The 27,064-nt window shown below is 53.1% G+C and overlaps 1 protein-coding gene and 1 long non-coding RNA gene across 2 annotated transcripts; both read right to left on the reverse strand.

The window, feature by feature from the left end:
* Positions 1-778: 778 nt before the first annotated feature.
* Positions 779-5,783, reverse strand: LOC122370972 (transcription factor MafA-like). The gene has a single exon (XM_043346985.1). It carries the CDS (start codon positions 5,226-5,228, stop codon positions 4,152-4,154), a length of 1,077 nt encoding a protein of 358 aa, XP_043202920.1. The 5' UTR covers positions 5,229-5,783; the 3' UTR covers positions 779-4,151.
* LOC122370977 lies at positions 779-27,064 on the reverse strand. The gene is made up of 3 exons (XR_006254647.1): positions 26,833-27,064; positions 18,071-18,185; positions 779-3,618 (listed from the first exon to the last, which is right to left on the reverse strand). It is a non-coding gene; the product is annotated as an uncharacterized LOC122370977 (long non-coding RNA).

The following is a 27,064-nucleotide window of genomic DNA, read 5'->3' on the forward strand; positions in this document are numbered from 1 at the left end:
CTACTTGGTCTAGCGACGGTTCCGACGGTGGGTCGAGGCGGGAGTGTCGGTGCCGACTCAGCACCGCTCTGCAGACTACCGGAGCGGGTAGCCGTCGAGAACGACGAAGCGGTGGAGCGGTCGGGGCTAGCGAAAGGCACCGTGTGTGTGTGTGTCGAGAGAGAGAGAGAGAGAGAGAGAGAGAGAGAGAGAGAGAGAGAGAGAGAGAGAGAGAGAGAGAGAGAGAGAGAGAGAGAGAGAGAGAAAGAGAGAGAGAGAGAGAGAGGAGAGAGAGAGAGAGGGAGAGAGAGAGAGAGGAAGGGATGGAAAGAAAGAAATCAAAAAAGGATGTAGAATACGTATACGAATACTGGAAAATCAAAATAACTGTTTGAGGGAGCGAGGGAACAAGAAGAGAATCATGATAAGAAGACGCGTCTTGAAAAGTGTAACGTTTAAAAACAGCAGGCTCCAATAAAGTTCAAAGTAGTGTTTATGTTCTTTCCAAGTAGCTGTTCACTCCCAGATAGTAGCCTATGAGCCTAATTACTTCTTTTGCGTCTCTACTCCTCGGTGGACTTAAGTGACTTTGATGCTTTTACCTCAAGTACATAAGTACAGAGCTGAAAATGTTGTACCTACCTAACAACCTGAAAACAGTATACTTTTTCATCCTTGACGATTCATGCGAACTTCGTGGAAGTCCATTCTGTTCGTTGGGATTCGCACATCTCCTAGAGGTAACTGAACAAGTCATTCCGACATAATGCTTTAGAATAAATAAATAAAAAACAGCAGCAACATTAACTGTATCGTTTATTTTCTTCTAAACAGTCTAAACATACTACCTCATAATAGCCCTATATTTATTGACACATTCATTTTACATTGGCGCAAGTCGCTTTCCACGCCTCACATATTGCCTACACGACTTTGTTTTCGTATGTCACAATTCCATCACACACAGTTACACGGCAGAAACAGCGGCCAGCGAGCAGGATCAATATTGAAAGAAACCTCACACCGAGCTTTACAATTGCCAGTGATTGCTGCACGGCTCTAAAGTAAAAAATAAGCCAACATATCTGTCGACGCCGACGCCGGCGCCGCGGCAGGGCGAGCGATCTCTTCTCGACACCCTTCGGAATGCTCGCCTGGCTAGATATATCACGAATAGTCTGCAAAATAAGACTAGTTGCTCATAGACAACACATTGTGTTGCGCAGCTCTCGTCAAAACTCAGACGCCGGCGAAAGCTCACGTCAACACTTAGCGGGCGAATAGCCGTCACCGCCCGGCAGCCTCCAAAACGACGAGAGAGCACAGTTTACACGCACTGTCAGATATATAATATGTAGATACAGCACACAGCGACACTTCTGGGCCGCCTCAAACTGCTTGCACATGACTGGCTGCAGCGTAGTACCTATAGCTTATCATGAGGGGCTGCGCCTCACGTCGACCGCAAACATCGCTCACGAGAGAAGTTCGTTTCAAATCTGACTATGAAACGGCGCAGCGATCGTTATACATACAATGAGCAGATGCGACAGAGCCGAGCATAGACCGTGCCCGGTCGGATCGAAAAGTCGAGACCGGGCGGAATCGAACCAGCCCTTAGCTCAGTCGGGTCGAAAAACATCACACGGACGGTCTACACACAGAGAACGCTTTTTTGACGGTGTGCGGACGGCAAGTTCGGGAAATAATTAACACACATCGACTGCAATCTGCGTAAGACAGCCATTGCACATTATCCCGCACGGCATATCCGCAACTGTCGCTCGCTCGATAATCCTACGATACAATAACGGCAGATACATATCGGGTGCTTTCCTGTGCATTAAAGCCAAACATCTTGTGACATATAAATAGGCAGATTACAGCAGCATAACTACTACATAACAATTCCCCTCAGTAAGCTCTTACGCCTGACCTAGCGGAAGCTCAGCTCACCCCTCTCTCCACAAAAAGCAATATAGCGAGCGTGACGTAACGGACGACGTTACAGTACCGACTGCCGACATTGCTCGGTGTCACATGACGCGCAAACACCGCGCCGGTTATCGTCACGGCCGCCACAATGGTCGACGTTACGAGGTGGTGACGGGTGGTGACGGGAGACGCGGCCAGTTTTCACAGCTAATTAGGGGAATGGGACAGGGTAGCGAGTAGTGGGCAGAGCGCGGGCTGAGAGGGGAGCCGGGGTCGGCTAGGGGGTCAGCGACGATTAGAAGGCGCCAGAGAAGTGCGAGCTTAGCAGCAGTGTGCTATGTTTTAGGGAGGAGTGCGCGTGTGTTTGGATAGCATCGGGTAGAAAAACCATTAGACGTTAATTTGCTACTCTTTTAACAAGTGTTTAGCTGTTGCAGTCTAATTTTTGGCACAAAACGAACAGTCATGGCTGAAAGCAAACGTCAAAGCTATCAGTCGAGCAGCGTTCATAAAAGACATATGTATTAAAAAATGGCGGCAGCACGTACCTATCGAGAAAGGTTATACGAATGACAGATTTGGGATAGCTTGACTGATGTGAGCGCTTGTCAAACCCTGGCAGTTCCCAAAATGACCACAGGCCCCTGGGTGGCATATGTACGGCCAAAGTTCAGCCGCTAGCAACATAGTTACATAATTAACATTTTTGATTCGCGCTAATAGGTACTGACGCCAACTTCAGCTAGGTCTCCAATGGTAGGTAAATATGCTTTCAAAGCACCAAAGAAATCGATGACAGGTGTTGAGCTATCCAGCTATGCGATAGTTTTGGAAAATTGATTTAGCAAACGTCCAAACTACAAACGTTCAGTGGATGAGCCTCAAAGTATCGCTGTCGCGATGCGCGTCAGCCGTTCGAGGAATTTGCAAACAATGCCAATATTTGAAAGCTGAATAAGCACGCCCGAACCTTGCAAGGTCATTGCCATGATGCTGGCCAGACGCGACGATGTTTCTGGTCCGAGTATCGACCGAAAACACAACACGTAACCACCGAGCCACGTTTATACTAACAGTGGTCCTCAGCTGGCTCTGAATTTCGGGAATTCGCAAAGCGCTACCAGCTCTGCCCAGTGCATCAAGTTAGGCAAACAACTCGAAACGCTGCCGTAAAAAAACCACAGCCTTTGGCCAATCAAACTACCAGCCGGATTAACAGTTGAATTTAATTCGGTGACGCTATCCAGATTTCCGCAAAACATCGGCACCGGCATTAACAAGCGCGCTATGCAAGCTCGCCCGTTTGGTATCGGCATCCGCACGCCACCCTGCACCACCGCGGAGGCCGGGGCAGTCGCGCTCCCCTATTGACCTCGTGTCCCTTCATCAGCCCAGAGTTCGCACACCACGATCGCCGGGCGTGATCGAACACGGTAAAAAAGAGTGTTACCGGATTGCTACCGCGCCGCGTCTCCAAGGCCTCGATAAACACAGGAGCGGGTGTCGATGTGAGTCCACCGGCTGATCGCGGCGGTCCGGGACGAGTGAATGATGTAACCCGCCCTGTCCGCGTCGGACAGACCACACGCCTGGCCTGTCGGGTGGTCGCCCGGGGAGACATGGCACGAGCGGAGTCCATGACAGGTCCCGGCGGCAGATGGACAAACAAGGTGGCAGACAGAGAGGCGACGGCGGTGGCGGAGGCTGGAAGGATAGAGATAAGTTCGGTATTTCAGACATGAAAGGAGGAAATGAAGGAGAAGAAAGCAAAGGAGATGAGACAAGAAAGTATGCTCTCAGACAGCAAAAAAGGTAAATTAGTGAGACCGTCTTTGTCGATTTAGTTTCACATCTGGGGGGACAGAGCATTCGTAATTACAGCCCCGAAACATACCACGGACGCCCTCCGAATTCGCCGCGTCTGACATTGACGGAGGTCAGTGGCGACACGCCCCCGCAGCGCCCACTCTCGTCAGTGACCCTCTGTGTCAGTCCGAGCCCGCGGCGCCCCGTCTGGTGGACACCTCACCGCAGCTGACAGCTCGCGCCGGTCGCGACGGGCCGCGTCGGCCGGCGGCACGCGACACTAAAGTCTCGCCAGCGGCCGTCGAGTCGCCGCCAGGTATATTTACATTATGACAGCCAGGAGGGGCGGCGGAGAGGCGCCGCCGCGTCCCGCCGGCCGTTTGTACGGTGGTCCGGCAGTCCGGCATGGGCCGCCGCACTGCCGCTTACCATCATCTGGGCTGGTAGAAGTCGGCCGGCGCCGGCGGCGGCGGCCGCTCGGGGGACGGGCGCGCCTCCTCGCCGGGCCGCTCGTGTTTGACGGGCCGCAGGGCGGCCGCCGTCAGCTCCTTGGCCCGCTGCTCGGCCAGACTCTTGTAGTGATCGCGCTCGTGGCACAGCTGCGCTATCGTCTCCTTCAGGCTGTGGATGTTGGACTCGAGCGAGATCTGCCGCTTCAGCCGCTTCTGGCGGCAGCTCTGCGCGTAGCCGCGGTTCTTGAGGGTGCGTCGCTTCTGCTTCATTTTGACCACCGTGTCCTTGGGCAGGCCGTTGAGCCGTTTGTTGAGCTCTCGAACTGTGATGCAGACCAGTTCCTCGTCGTCGATGATGAGGTGTTCGGGTGTGTGTCGGCCGCCCGGAGCTGGCGGAAGGTACACACGGCCGCCCGACAGTCCCACTCCGAACCCGCGCTGCTGCGCGCTGCCCGGACTCACTGTGCCGTGCTGCTGGGGGTGGTGATGCTGCTGCTGCTGCTGCTGCTGCTGTTGTTGCTGCTGCTGCTGTTGTTGCTGCTGCTGTTGCTGCTGTTGGTGCTGATGCTGCTGCTGCTGGTGCTGCAGCCACCGCGGGTCCAGCTCGCCGGCACAGGTGGCGCGCAGGTCCAGCGGCTGTTTGGGCAGCGGGTAGGCCAGGCCGGCGCCGGCGCCCATCCAGCCGGGCTCGTCCAGCCGCAGCGGCTTGGGTTCCATCTCGGCGCAGTGGTGCGCCATGTAGCCGGCCGGCAGCTGCGCCGGCGCCGCGTGGCTCGGCAGCGACGCGTACGACGGCGAGGGCGTGAGGCCGGCCTGCGGCGAGCTGCCCGGCGGCGTCTCGGGCGGGCTGCCGGGCGTGCTGGCAGCGGCGTGCAGCTGACCGCCCTTGGCCGGTCCCGGGTGCGCCAGAAACATCATCTCCTCGAGCGCCGGGTCGGCGCCGTACATCATGTGGCCCTGCGGCACGGCCGACGGCTGCACGTGCTCGGCGAAGCCGGCGTGCGACATCTGCAGCTCGTTCATGAAGCCGTAGTCCATTCCGTACTCGTCTGCCATCACTGGGGCGGGCGCGCCGGACGTCTGCACATAGCCCGCGGGGGGTGCCACCGGTCGGCCCACCTCACCCCCGCGCCACCGGGACGCCACCTCCTCGCAGAGGGTCCTCCTCACAGAGTCACCCTCCACCCCGGCACCGCCGCACCACTCCACAGTCTCAGTCACAGACGCAGTCACTGACTCAGTCACAGCCGGCTCGGCTCGCGAACCATCCACTGTCCGGCTCTGGTGGTCTCTCACTGTTCACAGACGCGCACACCCACCTCGAGAGGACTGTTCAGCGCGGCGCGCGTCGGCACATTAATCTGCATACTATTGGGGTAGTTTTGACGTACGGCGGGATACGAGTTTGGCAGCGTTGATCTGGCACTGTGCCCGCACTGACCGATACGTCAGAGGACAAATGTCGCGAGGCCCGGCGCCGAGGACGGACGGACGTCGCGTCGGCAGCGGACGGGCGGACGGTCGGACGGCACGCGTCGCGGACGTCGCGGGTGTCTGTGCGCGTGCACTCACTGCCGGCGGCGGTCTGCAGCTGTGGGCGGCGGCGGCGGCGGCGGCGGCGGAGCGCCGGGGGCGGGCCGCCGCCGGCCGCCGCCGCGCCTATCGACTCGGCCCGGCTGGACGGGGGGCGTGGCGTTCCAGCGCCGGCGGCCGGCCATTGGCTGCGGCCGGCGCCGTGACCAGAGCGTGTATCGCGCCCCTCAGACAATACAGGTCGGAGCTCACCTGGGCGCCGCCGACGCCACGGCTACCGAGCCGGTCAGGGGCGGCGCCTGGCCGCCCATGGCCGACGCCCGCCCCCGCCCCCGCTCCCGGCCGGCGCCACGGTCAGAGGTAACATGATCAACACGACAGGAGAGCGGTCTGCACTGCACCGACAGAGATGTATGTCTGAGTACATGGCCACTGAGGATCGCGTGTATGGACAAGGTGGTATCTAATGACGGCACACCTCGTCTTAGCCACAAAGCAAACGTGGGCAAAAGCTCCTCCACTCCCTGCACTCCTCCATGTCGGTGAAGAAAACAAGTCGAGTTTCCCATACGTACGGAAGGCGCAGCGGATGGCCTATAAACTTTTCCTTAATCTCTACCAGCCTTCATAGGTTCGGAGCGAATCATGGACTAAGAAAGTCCAGCCTCTCTAGTGTGAAAAATAAGCGAAATGCATGTGAAGAAAACCGATCTTTTCCGTTGCAAATTGGTGCATTTTGCATAAATTACTTCAACATGAAACAATAGAATATGTAAGTACCAACATTCTGTGTGACATATTAAAAAAAAAGTCCAAGAAAATTGAGGAAAACCACCCGAAACGGAGTAACGAAGAGAAAAATGACATCGTTCATAATGAGGTTAAAAGAGGCACCTTATAACAACCATGTCAGCACTTCATCTGCAAAAATGAATTCATAAAAAAGAGGGAAGGTGAAAGTGAGAGAGAGAGAGAGAGAGAGAGAGAGAGAGAGAGAGAGAGAGAGAGAGAGAGAGAGAGAGAGATCCCACACCCTCAGGGAGAGTATCGGAGAGACCCGGTGGCCCACAGAGCGAGTCGGCTCGGTCGCCCCTCTCCGCCGGCACTGAGCTCGCTGACACAGCAGAGCTGCACCGGCCTGTTGTCCCACCGCCGCGGGCTGTGGGATCGACCGAACAGGGCGCGGCGGCACGTACTGAGAGCGGGCTGCACCGCGGAGGAAAGGTGTCGGAAACGGGACAGGGTGGGGAGAGTGGAACGGGAAACTCTGCCTCCTGTGAAGGGAAAGGATGAGTCTCATGAAGGAAGTCATAGCAAATAGCTGTTGTATGGTACTTAAAAACTAGCGGGCATGCTGGAGCTATTGAGAACAAAGCTTTGCTGTAACGAAAAGAGTATCAATCAGGAAAGTGTATCACATTTTTCCGAAAGGGGCATTTGTATGTGGCACCACGTACCTATCCACTATTCGACCACATAGCTCGCGCCCCATGATGGCCAGTATGGATTTGGATCGAGCGTTAAACGTGCCGTAACGAACCGTCGGCACGATTTCCCGGGTTTGTTTCTAATGCCAGGTGCGATCATTGTAACTATCGCGAACCCAACCGCGGGTCTTTTCAAACCCCGAGCTCTTTGCCTGCGGGCTATTGGCGAGGCTCTAATGGTCACGTGGCGTATAAGTGACGCATTGGGATATCGCCTTTCGGCGTAAGCATTTTCCCAACATGCACATTTGGTATTTGTGTACTGTTTGGAATAAGGCAACACACGTTCACACGAATTTTACTTTTATGACATTCACTTCAACCAATAATGACCTTAAAATATAGCTGCAACCTCACTTCAGAACGATGTCAACGACTGTGCCAGCTTCAGCTCAGAAATGTCACGACTTTTCAACAGCTACTTCAGAAAATTATTGTAAAGCTACGCCACCCCAACAACTTCAAAATCAGCAGTCCATCCGGTGTCGGCAAATTGGCACCACAGCTGACACGAGCTTTCTGTCCGGTTTGGACTGCAATTCACGTAGTTTTGTTGTCCAGTTTTGGTTTTAGCATCCAGGTCCAGCTAAAGAGGACTGTCCACTGTCCAGTTCCTCCGCTGACTATGACAGGGTTGTTTTCGATTTTGAGCACGACTGAGACGGGCTCATCTTTCGACCCAGACCGATCGCTTCAAGACAGAAGGAACGCACGGCCTGACAGCCCTACAGATGCGACGGCGATCGTCTCCAATGCATAGCGATTCGATATCGGCCCAGATATGGCATTGATTTGGCATTGGGGACGGGAGATTCATGCAGTGATTAATGGTGCTACTATAGTTCTCGGCCCTCGCGCACGATCTGGCCGTCTGGAATAGTCCGAATATGAGACGATATTTGCGTGACAGTTGAGCCCATTTCAAGTTTAATTTCATTTCAGCGGCCCTGGTGGCGCAGTCGGTTAAGGCGTCGACCCGCGGTGCGGGCGGTGCCGGATTCGGGTTCGATTCCCGGTTCCGCCCGTTCCGCGGGCGTCGTCCCCGGCTGTGTCACCAGGTGTGGGGTAGGCTCCCACTTCAGCCGTAGCCTGGGGGGTGGGGTACAGTGGCCGGGAGGAGATGGAGCCCTCCTATAATTGGGACAACACAAGAGCCCGTTGGAGGGAGGCCTGAATAAAAAAAAAAAAATGAACCGAAAAGCTATACCATATGGTTGACAGGAAAGCAATATAAATTGCACAATATCTCCACCTTTAATTCACAAAATGGAACAATAAACGTTAGCAAAAAAAAAAACAGATCCCTAAAGGCTAAATGAGTTTCGATTTCGTCCCGCACCTGATTGCGTCCCTATCCCCGCCCTGCGCCCTGCGGTATCCGGAGCGGCGGCTCGCCGCTCCTGTGTCTCGCTGCTAGCTGTCCGCGGCCCCGCACCGTGCCGGCGCCCTCAGCCCGTTTATCTGGTGAGCCGGGCACGTGCCGCCGTGTGCGTCACACCATTAGCGAACACCGCGGCGCAGATCACCGGCGCCATTAGTGGCGCGGATGACAGCCGCGCGGCGCCCTTAAATCACTGCCAGAATTTAACTAACGCCCAGCTCCGGACTGCGCCCAGCCGCAGCGGCACGAGACATTCCGCGCGCGGCCGCCGCGTGAGATCGCCGCACTTCGATCACGGTAAATGAGCGATCCCAGACGCGCGATAAAACGCCGGGGGTAGACCCGGCTAAAAACACGGTCCCCAGAGCGGTCACAATGCTGGCTGTTCCGCGATCGTAAACCGAGATATAGCCTCGGTGTGTGACTCTGCGCTCCCGGAGGACGGCGGACGCACACACTCGGTGCTCTCACCCCTGTCGAGGGCCGGTGCGCGCCCTCCCGCGGCGTCTGCGGCCCGGCAAACGACAGCCGACGAGTGCGGCGGAAGCGTCCGCCACCATCGTGTGTCAGGAAGGAAGCATTACCGGCGGCCTGGGTGGCGACCGTGCGCGGAGGGTGTCGGTCCCTCGGCTGCCTAGGGGCGGGCGGTACTCGATATGCCGGCTTTGAGGAAGTGACGGTCGGATGGGGCTCGTGGCAAGGCTTGGTCTGAAACTAATCAATAACTCCACCGATTACTGTTACAATCAATTGTTTAAACATTGTGGAAACATTGTAAATTCAAGCTCTACAAATCAGTCATGAAGCTACCTATGTGTGTAGGATTGTCGAGAGTTTAATAAACAAAAGACGTCAAAACAATAAGTAAAACTCAAAAGAATAATTTAAGCATGCAAATGTGTCTAGGCTGCGCACCACCAACCCCGACTGCCCGGGAAACTTCCCTGGCTAGCCAGCCTTTTTTCCACCGTTCCGCTCTTTTGTGATGAGCCGTAAACAATAGCTTCTCACCTGCGCTGGTATACTGTCCCGGAGTACACACTGTGTCGGCGGGACAGCATACCTCTCAGGTGGACAATGCGGGGACCGCGCGGGCCGGAGCGGGCGGGGACAGGCAAATCCCCTCCCTCCCGGACCCTCGCGTCGGTCACGTCGACCGATCGTCGAGGCCGATGACGCTCCGACGTCCACTCCTGGCCATCCGCCAATCGCCGCGGGACACACACAGAGCCAGAACGCACCAGAAAAGAGACAGTCGCCTCGAGAGGCCACTCTGGAAATAGTAATGTCTTCAGATGTATATCAATGGGCGACTTGGATAAACCCCTGTTTGGTTGATTTTTTTTTTCACAGCATCACAACTGATAACCTATCCCAGGTTACCTAATATGTAGCATTTTCGAAAACGAATTTGATGCATGAATATGATGCATATCACATATATATAGCGTTGCTTTTCCCATAAGAACAAGTCCTTGCTAGCACACTATCGTTTTTTCCCGAAGATCCGTTTATTTTCCATGCACGGCTGGCAATGGTAGCTCTGCCCAATCCACCGCTATCAGACCAATCCACCATAAAATTTCCATCTCTGCTAAGCCGCGGCCCTCAATATCACCAACTGCATCGCCCAATTCCCGGACAGCTTCTTAGCCGGCCATCCTCCTTCCGTATGCACTATGCATGACGATAGAGCGGCCGGGACAAACCGATGCATCGCCTGGACGGGACTGATCGCCGGCGCAGTCAGCTGGCTCGCTATGACGTCATAAGGGGTAGAGATGTCGGCGCCAGGCGGATCGGCAGTGGCCGTGAGGGCGAGCTGAGAGCCCGACTCGGTGGGAGGTGACGCAGATAACGAGCTGCGATCCCGAGCAGAATGGGCTGGTTAAAGTTGGTGAAGAGATTTAGAGGAGAGCGAGCTGACGGTTTAGAGTGGCGTTAATGGTGAGGTTCTAGGGCATCAAAAAAGACGACGGTAAAAAGTTAAGTGATTTTGTTAAGCCAAACGTATTATCGTCAAGTTCAGAGTGAAATTACAAGACATACGACGAAAAATGTCTGAAGACATCATAGCTGTCATTTATGCAAAGATTCTTCTTCTACCGATAAATTGGCCGTAGTTCAATCAACGTCGACTAGGGAGCAGATTACCGTGGGCTGGTATTTTCACGCAACCATTAAATGTGAATAAACCGAAGCCAACAAAGCAAACTTGTGGGAACAACGTTAACATGCACAAACGCGCCCTTTCCCCGACGGACGGTTATATGTAAATAGTTCTTCAAACGGCACCAAAAATTAACCCCAAACCTTTCTTCACTCCCCGCACTTCTCTCCTCCAGACGGTAATAAACCACAGAAATGGACGGTGTTGCGCAGCCGGCGACTGCCCGTCAGACCGGGGCGTAACAGACACACATCTCCTGAGAAGACCCGAGCTCAGTCGTGCGCACCACGGCGAGCCACGGCACGGCTTCCGGCGCGCTTCCCGGGCCAAACGCCAGCCCACGCTATTTGATTTAGATTCATCCGAGCTCAAAGCTTATCGGGACTTATATTTATGGCCCATAGAAATCAAAGATGAAAATATGGGGGCAGATTGCTAGTTGAATCTGATTGGGGAGCGGCGCGCGTGGCAGCGTCGGCCGTCCCGTCCCGGCGCTGGAACTGGGCGGAATTGTCTCTGTCGAGACAGAACTGTCTCTGTCGAACCGAGACACGGCCCCGGACGGAGACGGACCCTCGAGGGGCGTCTCCGAGGGCGACCAGGGTCACCCTCCGGTCCTTCCCCTGTCGACAATCAACGCACCGAGCCACCCCGAGACGCGCCCTCCGGCGATAAAAAACAGCGACCGCAGGCGGCCGAGCCCAGCGGGACGGGCCCGGACAGCGGCCAGCTTCTATCAGCGCGCGGCGCCGTAACTCTGGCCTCCGTCCGGCCAGGATTGGTCGCGATATCGGCGGACATATCGTCGATATCGATGACAGCGGGGACGCGCGTAAAACCCAACTGGCGAGACGACGGAGAGCGCCTTTACGAGTCCGTTTAGCAAAGCGAAAAATTAACGTGCCGCGTGGCTCGGCCGCGAGGGGTGCCGCTCCGTCTGCTGTGGCGAGAGGGTCAGCTTTACGGCATAACTCAAAATACTAAAGCCGACCCCAAACAGTTGAGCCAGGGGCTAAGCTGTTTAGCTGGTTGAACGCAAACCTTCATCGAATGAAGCATATTGCAATTTAAATTGAGTTTCGCCACTTAACCTTTTAAACTTTTCAATAAGTCACCGCATCTTCTCAGCAGGTTATCCCTATTTTACGTGCTCCCAATCCTTGTCCCGTGAATAAGGGCTGATTGATGCATAAATACTTCCGTATTCTCTCTGGCCCTGTCCTGCGTGGCTCTGGTCCTTGTTCTGTTCCAGTTCCTGTTCTGTGTGCTCGGAATCTGATATATACCCTCCTAACTAACTGTTCTGCGTGTTCCCGATCCCCTAGCACACGCGCTGACGATCCCTAACTCTTCGTAATTTTACATATGTATGTAAGTCCTCTTTTCTACGTGTCCCCTCGTCTGCGTGTTGCCGGCAGCCGTCCACAAAAGACGCGTCACTGGCTGTCCACCCTCCCTCCATCCCTCCCTCCCCACACGCACATTCCACGCTAATCGCATCTGGCCTTCTGCGCCGTCACACGCCGCGCGCGCCGCTCGGCCGCGCCGCGAACGCCGCCCGCGCCGCGCCCGATCATGCCGATGAATATCAATACAAATGACCGGTAGGGGCATTATTTCCGGTGTTGGCTGCAGTCATCTGGCCGCCGAGGGGTGCCGCCGCTGGCCAGAGGGCTAATAGAAGCGGCGACGGCAATGCCGGGCGTCGCGCGCAGATCGATCTCGATTTGTTTAGCGTCGTATATCTGCATAGAGGCGTGGCGACGCGATAGGGGTAGTCGGACTGGCGAGCGGCCGCGGGGCTGGACCTGAGGGAACACTGGGAGCGGCAGCGAGACATGGAAAAGGAGTTTCGAAATGCTGCCAATTTGTTAGTGATGGGAGCATATTACATAGCATTCATTGACAAGGTCCAGTAGAAAGGCGACAGTTTTTTTTTCTGCGCAAAAGTGAAGCATTGAAATCGGGTAACTTTTTATAGATGCGGGACGTACCTATATAACTACAATGAGAGGTCACATAAAAGACGAAAAGATTGAAAGACATACAAATATTCTATACTCCTACACTTCTTAAGCTTTTTAGGAAAGATGAAGCTCGTTTTCTAATAACTCAAATCCAGTATCAAATAACTAAAGTCCAACATAAAATAATGAAGTACCTATAACTTCAAACCGTACAGAAGTCGTCCGCTAAGTCAGACAGCATCCCGGGCCCAATCTCTCAACCACTGCGGTATGACCCCCGCTGCCAGCGCCCCAGATTACTTTACCCGGTGCCCATGTCTGTATCACGGGTCATTGCCTGCTGTTTGCCGGTCCCCACACAGACAGCGGAAGCCTTTCCCATCAGTCCCTTCCAGTGACGTCACTGACAGTTGACGGTGGTGACGTCATTGATGCAGTGCCCAATACCAGTATAAAAAACAATATTGGTAGGATAGCAGTCTCTGTGAATACGTAGGGGGACCAATAACCGACAACATTTATAGGAATGAAAAACATTATCGGAATGGGCATTTCGCTCCACAGTTACATGAATGCCGAGTCCACCAACATGCCCGCCTCGCGAATTCGGAATTACCGCCATCACAACATGGTGTCAAGTGACCAATGAGCGCATTACAGCCTGACATCTCTTGGTCTTGAGTCTTAACGATGAGGTCCAGCAAGATTTATGAGATTTGTCCCATCGAAGTGAAGATGTGCAACGCAACATTCTGAATTGACATGCCAATGAGGAGCGAAATGCAGTGAAAACCAAAGCGATATACCTATCCGCATGCAACGCCGGCATTGCGCTGCGTTATATTTCAGAGCCATATTTAGTTCACAATCCAGGCTCCAATGCATATGATCCGATCCAGTCTGGCTCGTGTAATCCTTGGGATTTTGTTTCAATCGACCTAACCTTCCGCCGGGAAACATCCTGACATTTGCCTATGCGGCACATTGTGGCTATGATATGCATTCAGTCTCATATAGCTCTCAGCCTGAGCCAGCATGAGGCGCTGGGAAAAATGATCAGCTGATGTAATGCCTAAACACGAAACAGATAGCAGACCCGGTGGCTAGCCTCAACTACCGAACAGTCTAGGTCAAAGATCACCGATAGTTTGTTTTCGGCTCGCGTGGTTTGTTTTAGAGCTAAATCATCAGGTATACCGACACACAGATTCAAATATCTATGCTGCACCCCGTTTTGTCCCCAACGACAAGACACATATCTGCCTCCACTATTCTGACAGTTTTCCTCATCTCCCTGAGGTCCTTTCTATCCGACACGTGATCCTCAGATACAATTCCCAATCAGGATGTCTTATCCCGTACCAATCTGCTTTCAGTTTGCATCCTTATCCGGCATCCCTGCGACTCACACACAGAGCTCATCTCTTCGCAGACCACGGAGGGCGGAGGTGATAACGATGACGATGACGGTGGCGATGCCGGTGACGGTGACGGCGATGAGGGCGGTGATGGAAGCGATGACGCTACCGGTAGCGGTCGCAAGGGCGGCGGTCGGTCAGAGGCGGATAACGGCGGCGACCGACCAGGGGCGAATAGCGGGCGGCGGGCAGTGTCTGCCCAGTCTGCGGGGTCACGCCAGCTCTGTCGCTCACCAAAGCGGGATTATTTCCTCCAATCATCAGCGTTTTTCCAGTCGGCTCACGCTCCCAGCGAATCAATCAGAGCTCGGGGCGGATTAGGCGGAGGCCGCCGCAGCAGGGCGCATTGTGGCAGTCTGTCGTCCGGCGGCCGCCGCCCAGACCGACCGCCCCGGCGGGGGCGGGGGCGGGGGCGGCACGGCACGGCACGAAACGGGACTGAGTGTGATTTGGTATGGCACAGACGAGAGGAGACGGATTGGGCGAGACAGACGGGATGAAACGATGAGGTGGGACGGCAATGTAAGGAATAAGACGGGACGGGATAGGACGGGACAGGATCGGGCAGTTTGATAAGATGAGGGACGGGATGGTGTACCGTGTAGGATCTTACAGGCGGGCAGGGACAAGATATGGCTTGACAGGAAAGAATGAAAAGAAACAACAAATCTACAGGAACTAATTCGATGTTATGGCGGTTATGCAATAAAAGAATAAAGATAACATTCTAGCAGAGTTCAACGCACATGGACTTAATATACACGAAGATTAAGAATAGATAGTCGTGGCGTTTATATTAGAAAATGTCCCGCACTTTTTCTCGCTTTCATCGAGGCCATACCACGTATGTCGATAACAGCTACCACCAGATGCCACCCTTCTGTCTATATTTGACGGTTTGTAGTTTGAAAGGCGCCATAACGAATGATAAGAACACCAGTAAAAACCTAAACGTTATTGGGCCGATCGCAGAAGGGGTAAAAAACGTGTCGGTTCGATGGAGTCCAGACAGGAGCGGTGGACGGCTCAGAGCAGTCACTGGACGGGTGTGAGTGTTGGTAGGAGGGGGACCACCCGACAAGTCAGGGCGCTAAACAGCCCTGAGCCCGCCCACCGACACACGGGGAGGGAGGGGTCACGGACCATCAGACCACCGCCGGCCGGCCGGCCAGAGGGACGGCAAGAGGTAAACACCGGGAGAGTTAGGGGAGAGTGGGGTAATTTGGCCGGTGGTGTAAATTGGCCGCCCCCACCTGTACGAAAGCTGATAAAAGTGAATGACATATTTTTAGTCTCTATTCATTTGTCGTCGGCAGAACTAACTCGAGAACAAATGTCAAAAATTTCCCCCTCTTAGTTTTATTCAAAATCAATAAAAGGTGAATTTCGTTAGAAAATGGTAACTTTTACTTCCGTTTAAAAAATTGTATAACATGTAGTATTTGGGCTGTAAACGAATTCCAACATTATAGCGCCATTTTTGAGGGTGTTCAGCGGTTCCAAGAACAATTTCATCTAGTTCTGTACAGCCATGACGACTTTATAGACAAAAATTTTCAGAATGGCAATGTGGGGTTATTTGGCCGGGACTAGCGGGGCAACTTGGCCGGTGCGCTCAGAGTCACTATGCTGGGACGGCCGAGTTGTCATGGTCAATTATACCATAAAGGACATAATTCATGACCAAATTTGACTACCTTGATGCCATATTTCCTATTGGACAGCTGTAAGGGCATGTGACGTCATCAATCAAAGGTTACCTAACGCTTTTTTGCTAATATATGCTTAGGTACAGAAAAAAGATACAGCCGCGCAAATGGTGTCATTGTGTTCAGCTCGTCAAGGCGAATCGAATGATATACATGATGACCTTGAACTCACGTAACCTTGAGGTCAAGCGACCTGAGGTAACGTGACCTGAAGTCAACCTTTGACCTTGACCTCTCGAGGTCAACACATACATGTTTCGATGCGGAATGACGAGAGAATTGCGATGGCACTTTTAGTTTTGGCCTAGCTTGATTACTTCAAAAGCTATTCGTAAAAAAACTGTCATCGCATCTAGAGCCGCTATTTCGACTATTTTCGACCCCTGTGACGGCTGAGTCAACCTCCAAAATGCTTAAAATGCGTCGTAGGACACGCGTCATTGCTGAATGTGAAGCTGACTCGCCTATAACAAAAATCATGGCCTCAAACTAACACCGGCCAAATTGCCCCACACCCCCGGCCAAATAACCCTGCCAGTGGGGCAATTTGGCCGCTTTGCAGACCTTTGTAATACGCCACAATTTCAATATAAGTAGTTACTCTATCATTTCAAGTTTACTGTCCAAGAAAGTAAATTGTATGCCACACCTGTCAGCGTTGAGAAAATGCAGAAATGTGCTGTCGATTTTTAGTTACATCGTTTTGTAAAAAAGCGGCCAAATTACCCCACTCTCCCCTACTGGGAAACAATCGGGTGTGAGAGAACGAATAACAAAAAGAAAAAATATGGCGAAGACAGAGGACCAAATTTCCTTTGCCTTTTGGTCATCACAATATGTATGCGAGATTTTCATCTATCGTGTGTCCGCTACGCCCAGCTGCACCCATCCCTACTGGCCAATGGTGATCAACCTGAGGTCCTTTGTCTCAGGGAGGTCACGACTGAGCTGTCGCCTCTGTTCTAACATCACTAGACACGTCCGAATCGCCTGGTCGTGACTCCTCACTTGTCAACACCACAGCACAACCAACGAGGCGGGGCCAAGCAGCTCGCCTGTTACCCAAATGTCGCAATAGGAGTGTTTATAAAACATTTCGATGAACGTGTCCGAATGGTTCACCCGGAGACAAGGGCGCAAATAGCTGTGTTACATTGTTTAATTATTGTCATAGAAATATCAAGTGTGTTTCAACTCATGCATATCAGAGGGAATATGCGAAAAGACCGACGGGTTAGGATGAAATTATCAACTAAAAAGGTCTGTTATATCAGATACGGATGTGAGACACCTTAGTGCCCGTAGACCGACACAAGGGGCGCGTCTGGGCGGATGTCTTCTGACAATGTTTGGGGTGTTACTGGGTGCGACCCATCCGGTATCTGATATTCAACCACTGCTGACTAGGGTCAGGCTGATGGTAACCGAAGTAAACTGAGTCACCGGGGCTCCTGTGGTCACAGGTATCTTTAGGGGTCACCTGAAGATCATCGGTGGTCACCTTGTGTTCACTACAATATCATTGAGTTCCTAAGGTGACTGAGTTGTAAGGACATCAAGTCGAGGTCACTGTCGGTCACCTAGAGGTCACCATGGATCGGTCACAGGGCGCGCTGCTCGATTTCGTGCAAACTGCCTGAAACATCCAGCCTGCTAACGGGCGGAGTGAGACCGAACGGAGTCGGACGGAGGTCTCACCTCCGTCCGACGGGCAGAAGCCAGGCCGGACGGAGGCGAAAGCGACTGCCTTATCGAGCTCTGTCACGGTTGGTGCAAACCGCTCTGGGTTGGTCGGGTTGGTCAATGACCGCCCTGTGCTAGGCGCCCTGCAATGCGCCGTGCCTCCCGACGGCGTGGAGCACGATGGCGGAGTGAAGAGCGACGAAGTCTGTGAAAGATGTAGTAACTATCGTAGTAACTAGGTATCGAAGTAACTATCGGCTACCTGCCCAGTGCCCAGCCCCGGCTCCGGACTTGTGGTTATCGCTGATGGTATAATGCTGGTGTGACGACCGACTTCCAACGGTCCGCCACAAGGAAGTAAGGTGTCCAAAAGGCGGGTCGGAGAAAGGGTAAACGTGACCGCCGACAAATGGAGATGTCCAAGGGCTGTCACGGGCAGCCGCAAATCCTAGAAGTTGAGGACAACAAGAGTTAAAATGAAGGTTTGAGATGAGTGTCTCCAGATAGGACGTGATGCTAAAGTGGAATTAGGAAAATAAACAGGACTGACCTCTCTCGTGGTAGGAAAACCCATCTTCTGTCGCAACATGTTGTACCGAGACGATGCACGGCGAATCAGTGAGTTCCAACATAGCATCTTGTCGCTTGATGTATCCGGTCCATTCCTGAAATGCAGTAAGCGCTCGTCAATCAAGCAGCCTGACAGGATACACCGCACCTTCTGTGTTTCCCGAATATAGCAGCAAATAATACCAGCGAGACAATTGCTGCTGCAGGCTGCTGTACGTACAATAGGCACATATTCACGTAAAGGGACGAAGTTCAGTTTTTTTTTTATCTGATCATTCAGTCAGGCCGTCGTGCAAACAAGGTCAAGTTTTATCTCCTACAATGAATCCACGTTCCTCCATCCTACGGGGAGCCAAGCCGCACAGGATTAAACGTACCCCCCCCCCCCGCATGTCCCTACCCTCCGACCAATGACGTGACCCAGACTCGATCACGTGACCGTCCGCGGTCGTGACGGCCGCTGCGCCACGCTGACCGTCCGTGGCGCAGCAGTGGCCATTGTTTGCCGCCGCTGCGCCACGAACGGCGCGCGCCACACGCCCCGGGGCGGTGACCGCGGGTGCCCCCTGACCCCCATCAGGTCAGTCACCCCGCTCCGGGCGAACCGAGTTTGACCGTAACGGAACGCGGAAGACGGGCAGACATGGCTGAGATGAAAGCATACGAATTGACTGTTCCCGCACACCCGTTCCGCCGTTCCCATCCTCAGGATATTCAAATATTTCTCCTCTGCGTCGCAACCTCTTCTCTGGACAGGCAATTTTATCGCTTGCGGGCGGCTCCCATTGGAGCGCACCGCAGCTTCAAAGGGAGCCCACCCCGCCCGTAGCCGGGTGCAATGAGTGCTTGGGGGGCTGATCGGCCTGTCCTAACGGATGGGCTCAGCCCCAGCGACTCACTAGAGTGCCTGCCCAGAATGTCTCCTCCTAATTCCTATCATCCTCCCGGCTGTGCAATGGTCTCATTGGGGACCGAAAGGGCCTAACCCAACAAAGCAAACAAAAGTTCCCGCACCATGGGGGTTTTCCTCCACTAAAACTTAACGGGCTGAGATAAAATAATGTATTTACAGCTGGTAAACACACATCTAGACAAACAAGCAAGGGCTATAGACAAACAGACATAAAACATCATGGACAAAACATAGATATGACTAAAAATACATCGACTACTTCTCCATAAATCTGACAACCAAATTGCATAGCTGTTGACAGCTGCTATTTAAAGCTATTGAAGGATGAAGCAATCACAAGTCACAAAATAAATTATGCCACCAAATGACACAGGGCAACTTACACACCTAGCATAGGTAAGTACATATATCGTGAGGGAAAGGTATAGGTAAACCGTAAATCGACTAAATCCACAAACTTAATGACAAACTGTATTGCTGCTTCTAAAGGGGCATAACGGTCTATTCAATGACAAATATCTCACTCCATCATTGTTCACGGAAGGAGCACATAAGTCTGACGTTCCCTCCTTTGGAGAATCCGTTGTTGGTAACAGCAGGAACACCGTACCTTTCTCCATTGGAGCCACTATTGCTGTAAGCAATAGGGACACCGTAGCTTCCTTCATTGGAGCCACCATTTCTGGTAATAGCAGGCACATCATAGGTTCCTCGATTGGAGCCATCATTGTTGGTAACGGCAGGGACACCGTAGCTTCCTCCATTGGAGCCACCATTGTTGGTGACATCAGGGACACCGAAGCTTCCTCCATTGGAGCCTCCATTGTTGGTAACAGCAGGGACACCGTAGCTTCCTCCATTGGAGCCAGCATTGTTTGTTGGTAACACCAGAGACACCGTAGCTTCCTCCATTGGAGCCACCATTGTTGGTAACGGCAGGGACACCGTAGCTTCGCCCATTAGAGCCTCCATTGCTGTCAACAGGAGGGGCACCGAAGCTTCCTCCATTGGAGCCTCCATTGTTGGTAACAGCAGGGACACCGTAACTTCCTCCATTGGAGCCACCATTGTTGGTAACAGCAGGGACACCGTTATAGCTTCCTCCATTGGAGCCACCATTGTTGGTGACGGCAGGGACACCGTAGCTTCGCCCATTAGAGTCTCCATTGCTGTCAACAGGAAGGGCACCGAAGCTTCCTCCATTGGAGCCTCCATTGGTGGTAACAGCAGGGACACCGTAGCTTCCTCCATTGGAGCCACCATTGTTGGTAACAGTAGGGACACCGTAGCTTCTTCCATTGGAGCCTCCATTGTTGTCAACAGGAGGGGCACCGAAGCTTCCTCCATTGGAGCCTCCATTGTTGGTAACAGCAGGGACACCGTAGCTTCCTCCATTGGAGCCTCCATTGCTGGTAACAGCAAGGACACCGTAACTTTCTCCATTGGAGCCTCCATTGTTGTCAACAGGAGGGACACCGAAGCTTCCTCCTCCATTGGAGCCTCCATTATTGCCTACAGCAGGGACGCCGTAGCTTTCTCCATTGGAGCCACCATTGTTGTCAACAGGAGGGACACCGAATCTTCCTCCATTGGAGTCGCCATTGTTGCCAAATTCAGGGGCACCGTAGCTTTCTCCACTGGAACCACCATTGTTGGCAGGGACACCGTAGATTACTCCATTAGAACCACCATTGTTGGTAAAAGAAGGGACATCGTAGCTTCTTCCACTAGAGCCACTAGTGTTGCCTACAGCAGGGACACCGTAGGAACCTCCATTGGAGCCGCCATTGTTGGTAACAGAAGGAACAGCATAGCTTCCTCCATTGAAGCCACCATTGTTGGTAACAGCAGGAACACCGTAGGTTCCTCCATTGGGGCCACCATTGTTGGTGACATCAGGGACATCGTAGCTTCCTCCATTGGAGCCACCATTGTTGGCAACAGCAGGGACACCGTAGCTTTCTCCATTGGAGCCACCATTGTTGGTAACATCAGGGACACCGTAGCTTCCTCCATTGGAGCCACCATTGTTAGTAACGGCAGGGACACCGTAGATTCCTCCATTGGAGCCTCCATTGTTGTCAACAGGAGGGACACCGAAGCTTCCTCCATTGGAGCCTCCATTATTGGTAACAGCAGGGACACCGTAGCTTCCTCCATTGGAGCCGCCATTGTTGTCAACAGGAGGGACACCGAAGCTTCCTCCATTGGAGCCTCCATTTCTGATAACAGCAGGGGCACCGTAGCTTCCTCCATTGGAGCCTCCATTGTTGCCTACAGCAGGGGCACCGTAGCTTCCTCCATTGGAGCCACCATTGTTGTCAACATGAGGGACACCGAAGCTTCCTCCATTTAAGCCACCATTGTTGGTAACTGCAGGGACATCGTAGCTTCCTCCATTGAAGCCTCCATTGCTGGTGACAGCAGGGACCCCGTAGCTTCCTCTATTGTAGCCACTATTGTTGCCGGTAACAGAAGGGACGCCGTATCTTCTTCCATTGGAGCCTCCATTGCTAGTAACAGAAGGAACACCATAGCCTCCTCCATTGGAGTCACCACCGTTGCCTATATTAGGAGTGTCGTAGCTTCCTCCATTGCTTCTAGCATCAGGGAAATCGTAGCTTTCTTCTATGTTGCCATTATCCTCAGTACCGTATCTTCCATTGTCGTCCGTGTACCGTACATCGGCGACGAACCCGGACGGTCCTTGGACCCGGTAGGTGACGTCCTGTTTCCGACCGTCGGGCAGCAGCGCGGCGTACGAGCCCTCGGTCCGGTCCCCGAGACGGTCCTCACGGGAGGTCACCGACACACCCGAGTAGGGGTCACTGATGCCGTACTCGACCACGTAGTCGGGGACGGAGAAGTAGTCGCCGGTGTAGTCACTTTTGTAGTCGCCCTCGCCACCGCTGGAGAATTCATAGGAGCTGAGAGGGAGGATGTCGTAGTCTCCTCCGTTTGAGATTCCGTTTGAACCAGATGGAGCGTTGAAGTTTTCTTGGTATCCATTAGCCGATGGCCGATCTCCAGCGGCCAGGGCCAGCAGAACCAGCAGAACGATTCGCTGGAATGAAAAAAAAAGAACAATGCATATTGAGGTCAGCAGTTTTTTTATAGAATGACAAGACTTTAAGTTCTTAGGAAAGCAATTAGCAAGATGCTATAAAATGGCCACCTATTTATATCCATATAGTGCAGCAAATCGCGTATCATTGAGATATAAAACTACTATTGCCGTAGAAAGACCTCTCAATTATGCGGCTAACTCACCTTCATTCCTGAATCTTGCAGCAGCGGTCACCGATCTAGAATGATGCCTCCTGAAATCTATATTACTATTTGAGGAGGGTGCGTCTGTCCGTTACCGAGGTCCCGACTTGGTGGTGCTTTGCGTGGACTACAGGCCAGACCGTTGCACCTAGCCCGGTGAAATTTGCACAACTTATAGATCAAGGATGCGCGACGTGCCTTTGAGGGGACTCAGCTCGATCGGATTGATAGGGAGCGCGTGGCGCATGCTCAAAAAGTGCAAATTCGCGTCATAGACTTTACATGTATAAATCGGCGTGCGAAATCGGGCGAAAACGGCTAATTTTGGCCGACATGGGTCCAGTTCCCGTGCAATATCTTGGTGACCAGGGGTCCGACCGGCACGGGGAAAACAGCATCGTGTACAGAATTGAACGGGCTATTGAATGGTGTGCAATGCAGAGGATAGCACGCGCCACGTGCACCGGAGAGGGCACTTTTATTTGAAAAATTGCGGTTTTTGAGGGATTTTGGAATTAATTTTATTTTTAGGTGACCGTTAAATGGAGCGAGTTGAATCAACGCCTATTTGCAAGAGAAAGGTACCGCCTCTCATATAAAAATTGTGAAAAGCTGATTGATCCAAATCAAGGTGGTGCAAATCACAGGAGAAAATGGTGTTTGTCAATTTTGTGCCACTTTATTAATCACACGGGGTTTGCTGCATAACCTGATACCTTTGGCAATTGAATATGGTACCATTGGATAGAGCATTCAATTCTGTCCAAGGCTCAGCCTTCATTTTTGCATAATGATCAACAGTATTCTTAAAAATGTAAATGTTACAAACCATTACATTGTCATTTTTACCGGAATTCATCGATGGCCCTCAAAAGACTTCACGTCAGTTTTCGAATCATTCTAAAGTAGAACGCATGATAATACGACACGGGCACCTCGATGCGATGTATCTTTTTTGTTTTATTACAAAATGCTTGGCCGTCAAAAAGAAATCGAACGAAATGGATACCAACCAAATCGACACAGACCAACCCAATACCCACTGGTCAAAAATAACCCTTCTTCGCGTTGCGGAGCACGCGGGTAACCCTAGTCGATCAACTCTTTATATGCAGAATGCAGATGCCAATGACGGTATCCGTTCATGTAAAGCAACCAGGAAAAACACGCAGTCACGATTAACAATTTGAACATATTCAGCTGCCATTTGATTCAGGCAAGCTTCCATTCAATGATCACTGATCGGTGAGAAACTGGAAAGATCGTGAAGGTCAACGGTAGTAGTAGGCATTAGCACCGAAATCGTGCGTTCCCTGGACATGAACCGGATTGATATGCCGACATGTAAAATGGAAATAGATTTTACTGTCGGAAAGTACCTGAAACATATTGAACATATTGATATGTGTCAGAGTAAACGAAAAAAAGTAACTTCCCTGAATGGCGAATCCTAAACTCCTTGCAGATGTAGCCATCGGCATCCCTCCAAGTCCGGCTAATACCTAGAAGGTTCAAGCTACGAAGCGATGCGTTCTCTAAAAGCAGCGACCCATCGCCAGATTGTCCTTTCCGTCGTCCATTTATAGCCGGTGACCACATCCGTCCCCGCACGCGCCGCCACCGGTCCCGTGTCGTGTAATCCTCTAGTAATCGCCGCCACCGGCGCCCGCGTCTGACCACAGCTCTGCCCAGAGCGCCCCCCCCCCCCTCCCCCCTCGGACCAGGACCACTTGTCGTTATTGTCGCCGGGCCGAGCCGATCCGGCGCTGTTCACAATGAGCCCGGCCCGAGCCGATCGGCCCCGCGGGGGACGCCGCTGCTGGTAATCACGTGCGGATTAGTGGCACTGCTCACAGATGGCCGCCAGTTTTTGTGGTCGGTCTCATTACGGCAAGTGAGACTCTTATGAGTGTATTTTCACGGGTGTTTGGGCTCACTGACTGCGGCAGGTATAGGGAGAGCAAGAGGCGGCAGTTTGGGACAGATGGCAGAGTTAGTGACAAATGTTTCGTATCGGTCCTGAGCCTCCTCGATTGGTGTGGTCCAAAGGAGCAGTGTAATGGAGACAGGGAGGCGGTCTGCTGGACCGTGTAGGATCATCTGATTGCTGATTAAGAGGTATATGCTATGTGAGTCCGATATATCTAATAGTGTGACGGGGATTAGTCAGGTCCATATTTTATCTCAGTTAAAAAAATAATTAAGATGCCTTACATAATATATTGGACATACACCCCTCCCCCATTTAAAATAGGCCCAAGCAAAGTCATGGTTAGGTACCATCAACAAGTCAATGCTCCGCAATACGTCAGCGGCGCAATATGCGCCGCCGGCTGCTGTCTGCTTGCCTGTGGCAGACGGCTGCTTCACGTGATTTATCCGTGCCATCTACCCTGACCCCACCCTCTATAACTGGCGCCCCTGGTTGGCGCCCTCAGACCAGCACCCTGGCCGGCGCCCTCAGACCAAACCGCCCTGGACTGTGTGCACCCTGGTCCCTGGTCACCAAACGCACGGCGGCAGCCCCTCCCCCGCAGCACATGAAGACAACACAATCACACAGATATACCCTTATATCCATAACTCACCGGCCGATTTGATATGGTCATGTGACCCTGACAGCTCTGGCCTCTGACGACCGCAATGGGATGAACTGCGCCCAAGAGAGGAAGCCTACTGAGACCTAGACATTGCTAGAGGTCGGCCCGATGGATCGCGTGCTTTTTCACATGTCTGGCATGATTGAGCCAGGTTATTTGTCATCACAATTCACATTCACGGTAGAAGTTTATGGTTGGACCCTGTCAAAGTTTGAATGATGAACCGACTAAATATCAGCTCAGCAGGCCATAGGAGTCAATGACATTATAAGTCACATATCTACGTACCGACTGATGCAAACACAAGCCAAACACCAGCCCCGTTAGTCGCTCACCCTCTCCCTCCTCGCCATCCGCCCCTCTGCTCTCCGCACGGCCCTCGGCGAGTGATTGAACCCGCCGGGCCCACCGGCTCATGCTCGGCGGACATCGGGATTCGGGTCGCACCGCTCATTTCCGCACACAATCCGGGAGTCCATTTCCTGGCTGTGCGGAGTGCGGTAGTCACGCGGGCGGCGGTGCGGAAGGCAGCGGGCGCCGCGCCGCGCCGGTGCGGTCAGCCCCAGCCCTCTGATAAGCGACGGCGACCGGTTAGAGATACAGTCGGACGACAGGGGAGGGGTGGGGTGTCCGAACGGTGACGAGGGGACGAATGGTGGGGAGTGTTAGCGGAGGCAAATGGGAGCTGAGACTGAGGGAGAGCGGTATGCCCAGGGATGCGAAAAGAAAGGGTATTATAAATGAGAGCAGATAATGACACTTCTCTTGGGCGAAGATCAGAGACATCAAGCTAACCTATTTATATGTAGGAACCCGGCAGCCCCAAAGGCACAGCTCCGTATCCCCGGAAGTACTTGATCTCCTGTCTAACTTCCTGTGCGCCCCGATTTGAACAGTTGACAGATTTCATCTCAACTCAGCGTCAGCAATAGCGGAAATGTCCGCACTCGGCGGCCGCGAGCAGGAACAGCGGGCCGGCACGTTTCGCGGAAGAACTGCAAAATGCTGGCCTCACCAGAACACCTCACTGGCTTCCAGCCCTGGTTGAGCCCGTTTGTGCGAAAGTAAGAATCTTTAACAAATAAACGGTTATTTACCGGTAAACCGGTCATTTTATGACAAAGTCGCTGCTTCAGTTCGTGCATCACTCGCCACCGACTATAGGCACACTACACACGATATATCAACAGCCCGAGTACCAGCTGACAGTTGTCCTCAATCGAACCATCGATCCAAAGTCAGCGTCGTGTCCAGTGGCCTCCTTTGCTCGCCGCGGGACGCAGGGCTCTGCCAGCTGCGACCCCAGCCCCTCACCACGTCCATCCAGGGGCGGGCGGCTCACGCACAGCCAGCGGTCTCCGCTGATGAACCGACCGGCGACCACCGAATCGCCGACTGCAGCGTCCAGCCGGGCCGCGTGGCCGGTCTCCAGGTCGGCCAGCTGACGGGTGCCGTCTCAGCCCTCGCCGAGCCGATCTGGCACCGGCGGCGGCCTTCCGGCGGCGCGTCCAGCCCGGCGGCAGCTGACGCGGCGGCCCCGGCGCTGTCTTGGCGCCTGACCTTGCCGAAGACGCCAGCGAGGCACCATCGGCACCGCCGCCTCCTGCTGACCCATCACGTAGTAGCCGTCCGCGCCCTAGTAGCAAGCTCCGCAAAATCAACTCATTCAATCGCGCCTGCCAACACGTGCCGATCCAGGCGTCCGACAGCCAGTGCCGCCTAGCGGACAAATCGACAAATGATAGTTTCAGAAGGCAGAGCGTAGCGGCGCTAGAAGCTTGAGGAGATGCAAATTTTCGGGAAATGCTGTTTTGGCACTTTTCCAGCTGATGCATCTACGTGCGCGGATGATCGTCTTTCGTTCTCTCAAAGTGAAAGGTGAAAAGGTCATTGAAAAGGTGAATTCGAATGATGTTATCCATGCCAATACATTACGGAGCAGCTTCCCTTTGCTCTTACCTTGATCCCAATCCAGTCAAAAGCCTCGTCATCATTAGTCTTCATCGGGGAATAGAAAAAGAGAGGACGCCGACGGCGATGGGCGAATTAAGCTGTTGATTGCTGCACGTTGTGAATCTTTGAGTGCATATTGACAATCCGTATTGCACTTTGCAATATATTTGTTATACAAAATTTGTTTTCTCAAACCTCCCGCCCCCGCCGCTCCCGCGCCACCAAATCCTCACTCACT

This window comes from Amphibalanus amphitrite, unplaced genomic scaffold (assembly GCF_019059575.1).
Source record: "Amphibalanus amphitrite isolate SeventyFive unplaced genomic scaffold, NRLGWU_Aamphi_draft 000035F_arrow, whole genome shotgun sequence".
Taxonomy (NCBI): Eukaryota; Metazoa; Arthropoda; class Thecostraca; order Balanomorpha; family Balanidae; genus Amphibalanus; species Amphibalanus amphitrite.

Coding starts and splice junctions, on each gene's coding strand:
- LOC122370972 (XM_043346985.1), bottom strand. CDS start 5,228: ATGGCAGACGAGTACGGAATGGACTACGGCTTCATGAACGAGCTGCAG.